The sequence below is a fragment of the Struthio camelus genome, chromosome 1 (assembly GCF_040807025.1).
Source record: "Struthio camelus isolate bStrCam1 chromosome 1, bStrCam1.hap1, whole genome shotgun sequence".
Classification (NCBI taxonomy): Eukaryota; Metazoa; Chordata; class Aves; order Struthioniformes; family Struthionidae; genus Struthio; species Struthio camelus.
The window spans coordinates 69,031,826-69,041,387 of record NC_090942.1 but is presented as its reverse complement, the minus strand read 5'-3'; the positions used below and the strand labels follow the sequence as shown (position 1 = coordinate 69,041,387).

General features: G+C 48.1%; 1 protein-coding gene across 3 annotated transcripts in view; it reads right to left on the bottom strand.

The window, feature by feature from the left end:
- Positions 1 to 5,010: 5,010 nt before the first annotated feature.
- The window catches only part of B4GALNT3 (beta-1,4-N-acetyl-galactosaminyltransferase 3), a 66,775-nt gene continuing 62,223 nt past the window's right edge, over positions 5,011 to 9,562 (bottom strand). For 2 of the 3 annotated variants that reach the window (XM_068946994.1, XM_068946996.1), the window contains 5 exons: positions 9,150 to 9,303; positions 8,276 to 8,348; positions 7,558 to 7,711; positions 6,370 to 6,496; positions 5,011 to 5,510 (listed from right to left, as the gene is read on the bottom strand). In XM_068946994.1, coding sequence (XP_068803095.1) covers positions 5,402 to 5,510; positions 6,370 to 6,496; positions 7,558 to 7,711; positions 8,276 to 8,348; positions 9,150 to 9,303 — 617 coding nt within the window. In that variant the 3' untranslated portion in view covers positions 5,011 to 5,401. Of the gene's footprint in view, positions 5,511 to 6,369; positions 6,497 to 7,557; positions 7,712 to 8,275; positions 8,349 to 9,149; positions 9,304 to 9,562 lie in introns of those variants that run through there. The other variant, XR_011141649.1, reaches the window with a different exon arrangement.

The following is a 9,562-nucleotide window of genomic DNA, read 5'->3' as shown; positions in this document are numbered from 1 at the left end:
TCTTCCTCACTAGACGCAGGACCCTGCACTTGCCTTTGTTGAATTTCAGAAGGTTCCTCTCCGCCCAGCTCTCCAGCCTCTCCAGGTCCCTCTGAATGGCAGCACAGCCTTCTGGTGTGTCAGCCACTCCCCCCAGCTTAGTATCATCAGCAAACTTGCTGAGGGTGCACTCTGTGCCTTCATCCACGTCATCGATGAATACGTTGAACAAGACTGGACCCACTATTGACCCCTGGGGGACACCACTAGCTACAGGCCTCCAACTAGGCTCTGCGCCACTGACCACAACCCTCTGAGCTCTGCCAACCAGAGCTTTTTTTGCAGAATCCAAATCCCATGACTCTTGCTTCACAGAGCAGGAGACAAAGCGATTAGTACTGAGGACTGAATGTAAAAAACTAGAATCGGCTGGGGAAGAAGCATTGAGGGGAGATGCATTACCAAATCGTAACTTCAATATCAGTCTTGTAGAGAGCTGCCAGATGAGGTACTGCAGTATTTAAGCTCTGAGCCGAGCAGGCTTCCTGTTATCCAGCACAGGAAAGCAAAAGACCAGCAGTGCACTGGAGTGCTTTTCCCCTTGTCGCCTTTAATAATTGTTTCTCATTTTAATGGTATCAGACTCATTAGCAACCTTGGCTGCCTTTTTGCCTCTCTGTGTCTGTCTCCCATTCGTGCCAAGCTGTTCATGCTCAAGGGAGGCAGGGCTGAAGGGAAAAGGGGCCACAATTCTAACTTGGATAAGCTGTTGCCATGAAAGAGCCGTCATCCCATTTGTGTAGGCTGCACCATGGACTGAGCTCAGGTCCAGGCTGTCTCCTGCAGGCTCTACTCCATGAATTGGCCCCTGCTTGGGAGAGAGATGACTTTCTTCTCTGTATTCCCTCTCCAGCATCATACAACACTCCTGCTTTGCTCGGACATATATTTATCCAGCATTTGTATCCTGTTCCACTTAATAAATCCCAGGAATCTAGGAGAAAGCCTGTTTGTTACCATCCCACTCTCTACAGCACTTTGCCTAAAGGGGACTAAAACAGGTCTCACTCCTGGCTAACCATGCTTGCCATGTCTCCCTTTCTTGCCTGCCACCAGCAGCTGCAGAGCTCTTGCTGGCTTGCATAGAGTGACCTGTCTCTGCGGCATTGATTACACCTTTAATTGTATGAGACAAGAGGAGGCTTTAATTATATGAGACAAGAGGGGGAACATCTGATTTCTAGCCTGTGCTGTGTGGGGATGGCAGGTGTGCGAGAAACACACAGAGAGAACTGAGCTCTTGTAGGAAGACAATGTATTTATAAAATGTGGGGGAGAACTAGTATATCCCCCGATTCTAACAGAGAGTGGCTCAGGAGTCACCTTGAAGGCACAGAGCCACTTTAAGGCAGAGAAGGTACAATCCAGATTTTAAACACAAGGCATCGGTATCTAAAAAACTCGAACAACTTAGACATTTATAGACAATGAGAAGAAGGCAGGATGTTCATACCAGGAGAACATTAAAGACAATGACAAAACATGTCACATTATTATTTTCACACAATACATTTATCTTATAATAAAACCCAGTCCTTCTTCATTCCCTTTATTGAACTGCAAATGAACTGCAGGCCATAATTCATTTAGGAATGGAAAAGTTCTGGTGACAGAGTCAGCATTTGTGGGCAGAGCCACTTTTCAGTGCACCCCACAATTCTGGGGCCAGGGTCCCCGGCCTGGCAACATCCTAGCTGCAGGGAACATCTGTTCTGCAGCATGCCCCATCATTCTCCAGCTGTCCTCGACCAGACATATGCTGGAGCAGCTCCCTTCCTGCCTGCATGTCTGGTACACAGGAAAGCATGTGCAACCTCCTGCCATTGAGTCAGGACACAGCCAGGAAGCATATGAAGGCCAGAACTGCAGGGCAAACTTCACTGCAAACTCAGGCAAAGCTCCCTAAGAAATCCCTGTGACAGAAACAAGATTGATTTTATGGGGAAGTCAGCTTCCCTGCTTTGGTAAAGGCAGCTTCCCTCCAGCTCCTTGGCAGTTGTGCAGATTCCTGAGATAAGCCTTCTTTGCAGTGGTAGCAAACGCTGTGCAAGACTATCAGCCATATGGCGGTGCAGGAAATGATTGCCAACCAGAGGTAAGCTGCCGGTGGGGTTGTGACGGCTGGGCTACAGCTCTGCCCTGCTGTACCCAGTCACCGCACAGCTGTGGGTCTTGCCGTTCCTGCAGCGCTCCCTGCTCTCCTGCTCTTCATAACTTTGCTTGGAGGAGGAAAAAAATAGAGGCTGTTTAGGAGCAGGGGCAACAGCCCAAGGCAAAGCCCGGCAGTGCTCCTGCAAGATTTCACGCTGGCCTGTAAGTTGTGGCATGTGCAGCCCTCTCTCATCTTACAGCCCACGGCAGTCCGAGCAGGCACCTTGCAAGCAGGAAGACAAGGTCCGTCCCCACGGGCTCTCTCCAAGCTCCTCCACGGAGGCTGCCAACTAGTGCCAATTAGTATTAATCAACTTTACAACACCAACGTATAAAGACCGACTAAGAATGGGGTACCATTGTGCTAGGAACAGAAGAACAATTGTGACGGCAGTTTTTACACCGGGGATACTGGCCCTTGGGAAACTGGACTGAGACCCAATAACTCCTTTCATATCCACCAAGGAGTCCTTATGAGGTAAACAGTTCTGTTCGCTACTGGTCTGGGTGAAAAGGCATGAAGGAAGGAACACAGGGTCCTGGGCAGCTGAAGCACAGGGGTGAAGTCCTCAGATTGTGCTGGCAGTGATGGAGTGAGGGCTGCACCCTATTTGCTAGCCCCCTCTTTGCTGATCATCCTCTCTGGTGAGGAAGAGGAGTTACTCATACCAATCAAGGCAGGGCCTGTGAATTACCTTCTGGAAGCACCTAATTCTCTCCACTGTGTGTAGATGAATGAAGGGTGCTGACTTCAGGAGCTACAAATCACATCTAAGCCAGCTGTGAAAGCATATGGTATGAACAACACTTCTTCCCTGTGTATAGCGTAAGGGTTATCCCTGAAGCCATCTGCAGAACAGGCATAATGCTCTTCTCGGCTTCCTGGGGCAGAACTGCTGAGTTCTGTTAATAACTCCCTGCACCCCCGCTGCTTGTCCTCTCCACCAACCTCTCCCCGTCCCACAGGAATTACTTGATAGAGCCAGTTCAGACAAGCTGTGAAACTTGCAGTCCCAGAGTCTGGCGAAAGACTTGCTTGCTTAGTCGTGGGGTTGTGTCGGCGAGCGAAGCACAGGTTCCGACACGCACTCGGCGTGCAACTGACGCTGCACGTGCCAGGCAGAAACAGAGCTTATTGCAACAGTGCATCACAGGCCTTGGCCTCTTAAACTCCAGTATTACATTAACAAAAAAAAAAAAAAAAAAAAAAGTTGCCATTTGTCAGCCTCTTCCCTCGCCCCAGAACCGCAGCGTTTCATTGCTTAGCCTCTACATGTGAAAACTCCCTTCCCTCATTAAAAAGATTGCTACGATTTGAGCAGAAGATAAAGGCTGCCTCTTCTTAGATATTCAATGTCTAAATTCTGACAAAGACTTCATGAATTAAGAGATACAGCAGTCTCTCATGCACTTTTCACCCTATCTGCACACTGCACAGTATACCTTTCTCAAATCTGACTCCACCAGCCACAGAACTCACACTGAGGCAACCGATGATCTCACGAGATTTATACCCCATGTGCCAGAACGTGTATGTTCAGTTTTCTGCTTGCAATAGTGGGACTTGATGAACTTGTCAAGCACCGCAGAATTAATAATCAATGAAAACTTATTCTGCATTGGCATCCGCTCCATCAGTGTAAAAGCAAACAATTCTAGTACCAAGTCAGCACTGCTTGTATCCTATAGATCTTCATTACTCGTTTTCAATGAATCCTCACAGAGCTGGGAGCCATGAGCAGCATCCTATGTCATACTCTTCCTGATGCTTGAGATCAGTAGCAGCCTTTTCAGCATGGTTAGGAGAAACTGAAGCTCCAGTGCAGAGCACCGACTGTGCTGTGGATCTCTGTGCTTCTACAGTCCTGTAAAATGGTTGCTGGGAGTAAAAATCTTGCCTTGCACAGGCAGGAGTTTCAGGGGCTGAGAAGTCAACCTAGAGGCAGGCCAACTGTGAGCAGGGGCTCTTTCCACAGTTTTTTCATCAATGCTGGCATCGGTCTGCCCATCCTTTTATTCACTCAGCCCTCTCCTATCCTCATTGCTCCTCTGCTCCCAGTGCAAGCGCCAAGTCCTGAGGCCACCTTCTCAGCACCAGGCCAGAGCTCCCAGGACTGTTCCAGAAACGAAGCACCAATAGCTGTGCCTGTTCTTCAACATAAACAAGCCTGCTCTTTATGTAAAAGTCAAACTATGACAGGACATAACTGTGAAGCCATAACTTATTAAATTAACCTTTAGATGCTGCATAAACGTACAGGATTTAGAGAGCAGAATACTCTGTCTCCTCTTTTTCTAACAAAATCACAATTTTAAACTAATAAAATATTGCCACTTCTTCCCTGCTAGGGTTTCCCTGATATCGTTAGGACAAACACACACATCTGTCAGATAAGGCTGCTAAGTTCCTCCTGAGGTGCCCTCCTAGAGCCTCTGTATGACCCCTCCACTAGCCTCAGGTTAGCCTCAGGATAAATAATTCAGGTGGAGTTGTAACATCAACCCCTGCCATGTCACCCAGCAGCAGGCCAACATGGCTTTCATAAGGGAAACATACTTCAGTCTCCATCCATAGCCCATATCTTGCTGAATACGAGCGCGTTTTTTCCTAATGATTGAAGTGAAAAGCACAGAGAAATGTCTAAGCATCGACAGCCTAAAGTGCCTATCAGTTCTTCCTCAACCAGACTTTGCTGGGTCAGCACATGGGCGTGTGGACACACGTGCCAATTTACAGAACTTATTTTGGTCCCCTGTTCAAAAGCATGGATACCAGCGAGCCTGTGTGTTGTTTAGCTTTTTTTTGCCTTTTTTTTTCTTCAAGTATTAAAAGAAAAGCTGCATTACTGTAAATAATCCATTCTGGGCTTAGCTGAGATTTTTTCATTTTTGCTTTGCACCATGCAAGACACAACAAGAACCTCTTCCACTGTACCATCCAGCCTGCATGGCAGGAAATATGAGTCCTTCACTTGGCTAAAGCTCCCCCACACAACTTCCCAGCAAGACAAGGAACTCACATCTTGGATGCAATAGCTCCCAAGAGAAGTTCCTGCTCCTCTAGTCTGACTGTCCCTTCTTCCGCAGTGCTGTCTCACAGGAGGGCTCTGGAGAGAGAGGAAGAGCATGCGCGCTCAGCTGTGTGCCTAGATAAAGTGCTTGCTGGGGTGAGACGGTGGATGACTCTAACAGGCAGCTTTGCAATTGAAGGCTACGATGTCTTCAGCTGGCGTCGGTTCCACATGCCCCGCTTTGAGTGAAACCAATGGAAAAAGTTCCTCAGGGAGAGACGCTCCACTTCCAGGCCAGCTTGTAAAATCCTGGCAGAAAGGAGATGAAGGGTCAATTTAGGGAAATTTCAATCACAAAGATAAGAGGGTGGTTGGGTCCGAGAGATCTAAACAGTCCTGCTGTCAGGGGACCACAATCAAATTTAGGAGTTCAGAATATCTCAGGAGTGTCTCATATCCATAAACAGGCATCTAATGGCATCTGCTGAGTTTTTATACACCCTTCAGCGCGCAGGATGGCTAAGTAGGACTGGTCAGGAGTAGTGACAGCCTTGCTAGGAGGAAGGACAGCTGGCAACATGGGATTGCTCAGGATGCAAGTCCTTTTTTGAGTGATCTAGCAGAAAATACAGGATAGAGCTCAAAATCTAGAGCTGTTGAGGCCTAGGATTTGTACAGCAGGAAAAGAGTCATCTGGTGTGAAGGAATGAAGGAAAGGGACACTCATGAACTTCTCAGAAAATGTAACCATACCTTATGATTCTTAAAAGTCTCTCTGAGAGTTGCCCTTCTGGGCAACTACTATATGTAGTACGGGAAGGCTGAGGGACTCAAACTAGACATACTGTGCTATGAACTGCTCAAGGAGTATTAAATGTCCACAGTCACTTGTGCCTGATCTGCCTCTGGCCAGCCAACAGCGTGGCTGCACGACACCAGGAAATAGCTCCTCTCTTCTTTTATCAGTGGTTCTATTATGGGTATGCTCATCTACTCGTTTGGAGAATCAGGATATGCTCCAAGACTCTCCTTCACCGACCAACTTTACGGTGGCATTAATCACCGTCATTTCCTCAGATCCCTGCTCCCCTGGTCATCGCTACTTCAAGATTTCATGGGTCTCCCCTCCTGAATGCATGGTCACCATAAGCCAAAAATGAACACCTACCTGTCCAGGAGTTCCCAGTCCTCTCCTCCCCAGCGGTCCCGAAACTCTTTTGTGTTCATCCCTCCGATCTTGTCCAAGTCAGACTTGTATATGCCAAGGAGACCAAACCCATTCACCTCCCAGTAGCCTGAGGAGGGCACAAAAGAGGCACAGGCATGTTGGCACTCTGAATCATTAACAACTCAAGCAGGGCTGCAGCACATCTGCTACTGCAGCAGCTAGCAGCAGCGACCTTACTTCTGAACAAAATTACCAGAGTGACACTCAAGCTACTGCTAGCACCCCAAGTGATGAAAACGATCCTGACACCAGAGAGGCAATTCAGCATCAAGGTAGAGCCAACCATATTAAAGCTTTGGGAAGTGAGAAAGGTTTAAGGACAGATGGTACAGGCTGCCCTCTAAACTTGTTAGCAGAGCCTCTCACATCTTCTGTCTGGCAGCATAGTATCCAATTTACCTGGACTGTCCCAACTTCAAGGGCTTGTCCCTCTGCCTAGATGAAAAACATTTACACAAAGGAAATTTGCTTCCACAGCGGCTCGGGATGACCACCTCTGTCTAAAGGAAATCCTATGTTCAGATGATCTGTGCTGCTTTCCTCTCCCTGACTGGGGTCTGCTTTCCTTCACCCCAGGCTATCAGCTCTCCTCAGGAGGACAGGCTGTGCCCCCTACAAACAGAGTGCGGGAGAAGCCCTCAATTAGTGTCCTCAGCAGCAAAGTTTTCTGTCAGGTCCAATACAACCCTGGGAGTGACTGTCTTTGGGTTAGTTATGGACTAGTAGACTAGTTAGTTATGGGCAGTAGAGACTGCTCTGGAGAGTTTTGCTATAGCAGAAGGCATGGAAAGCAGAGACCACGGAGCTGGGGTGAGGGCAGAGAAACTGGCAGAAAGGAGGAAAGGAGGAGCTTCCTGAGGTACTCAAATCCACAGAGAGCCCTAAAAGACAACCAGGAGAAATGTCACATATATGGCTCTGCTGGCTCTTTGATCTCAAATTTCAAGTACCTGACATAGTTAAACCTCATCCTACACCCTCCAACGCACTCTCATCTAGTGGCCTTAGTAGTACCTTAAGGTACAAACTGGCTAGCGACGGAGGAACAAATCGAGACGATAAATGAGGTTTCAGGCACCCTCCTTCATTCCCTCATTCTCCAGGGTTTGAGACTGCATTCTCTCTTACCATCAGGCCACTGTGGGGACATGCCACAGTGCAATCTCATGACCATGGGTGCAAATGCCATCTTGCCTTCTACGCAGTGCTTCCGAATTGAATCAATGACTCCAGCTGGAAAGTGGATGTGGAGATCGCACAGGAAAATGATGCTGTGTGGGTCCTGGAAACGATCACACCAAAATCAGTCGCACAGAGCTCACCTGCACTGCCGTAGGCCTCAGTAGAGAGGGGGCGGGCCTTGCCCCTCCACCTCTCCCCTGAATGCCCCATGCTAATGCTGGACACAGGATTATGCAGTTTCCAGTTATTGTTATCGCTGTTCAAGCAGTGCAGCTGAATGCTCTTAATGATGCTACAGTTGCCATGCTTCCACTCCTGCACAGGGCAAAAGCGAATTATCAGTCAGTGGCTGTTCAGTAACAGGTATGAATGACGATGATCTGGCAGAGCCAGTGCAGCAAAGCCACTCGGACTGATTTCCCTCCTCTCTGATAGCCCAAGCAGGTAGGCCAAGAACTGGACAGACCGCAGAGACTAGTCTCCTCAGAGTACTGGGTGAGGCCCCTTGCTGGGCCAGAGCGGATGGGAAACACATCTATGTTTGATCTGTTCTGCTGGGCTATTCCCTTTTCTAAAAAACAGCGTGTTCAGTATGAAAGACAAGAGGTAGTGCAGGAATTATACTAGACATCTTCCTATCCACCCCACAGCCCCACAAGCTTACCTTCACAAGGTCTATCCCTGCCTGCAACCCAGCAGAACGCTCGAAATTCCCTGTCAGCTTCAAGTACCGATAGCTGTTGGTTAGAGAGAAAAGAGGTGAAGTTCAGTGGGCACTTGGCGACGAGCATAAAAAGTGCTATTGGTGGGGGTACAGCTCAGGCGCCATGAGATGAACAGCCCCTCGCTGGTTCCCTCCTGCTCAAAGGCTAGCTCACTTCTGCACTCAGAAGGAGGAAAAGAAAGCACCTGTTGCGTGAGCATGCAAGCTCAGCGCTACTTCAGGTCCCGGTGTGGCAGAATGGGGCTCCAGGATGCCTTAAGGGTCTTCTCAGTTATACAGCAAGGGCAGCGCAGCGCTTAGCAAAAACCTTTTCAGCTCTATCCTAGGGCCTTAGGCTAGAGTTTTTGCTAGGAACCCCTAGCACATAAAGGAAAGGACCAGCCAAGTCTGGTTCAGGTCAGCGTACAGCAAGCCAAACAGCTATTCCAGCAAGTGGCATCCCTAAAGGTCTCCATGCTTTCTGTCACGTTGTTAATGCTTTCTTGTCTTCTCTGTCCTCCCCCTTCCCCATCACTGTGAGATTTGCTTTATTCCTCTTTAACAAACTTGAACAAAAGCCAGGAGAGGAGATGTGTCTGGATGGATGAGTGCAGTAGGTATTGCCTTCCAGCTTTGTAATAAAATTATATGCAGTGTACCTATACGTACATTATAACAGCATTATATGCATGCACATGGGCGAGGTCTGGATGGATGTCATTTTGGGTTTCCAGCTGTAGGAGGCTGTGCATGATCAACATGCAGATTTGCAGGTTTGTGGTGTTTGCAGGCATATATATGTGAACAGTTTTATGTGACTAGGCAGCACTCTTACCTGTGTAAGCTAGACCTTTTCAGAGCCTTCTCTACATCCATGTCATCGCTGCTGTAGTCTGTGATGATGACATTGAAGTATGGATCCTTAGTGACTCTGAACAGCTCTTCCATGTCAGAAATGAACTGCAGCACCCAACGTGCCTGGTTTTTCACTGGTTGTATTGCAAGAGGGAGAGAATCAAAGCAGAACTGATTTCAAAGATGGCATGGCTTCTAAACAGGCAAGGCTCCTTGCCCCCTCTAAAGCCTTGCTAACCCTGCAGGGATGCTGAAATAAGCCCATGCTGAAAACCTGGACTAAAGTGCCGAGAAATTAGTGTGTGATGGCAGTTTTAATTTTAAGAGTTTACAAGCCATGGGAGTTTTCACCCAGTCATATTTCTGAAGGGGTTTAACTTGGAGAGAAAAGAA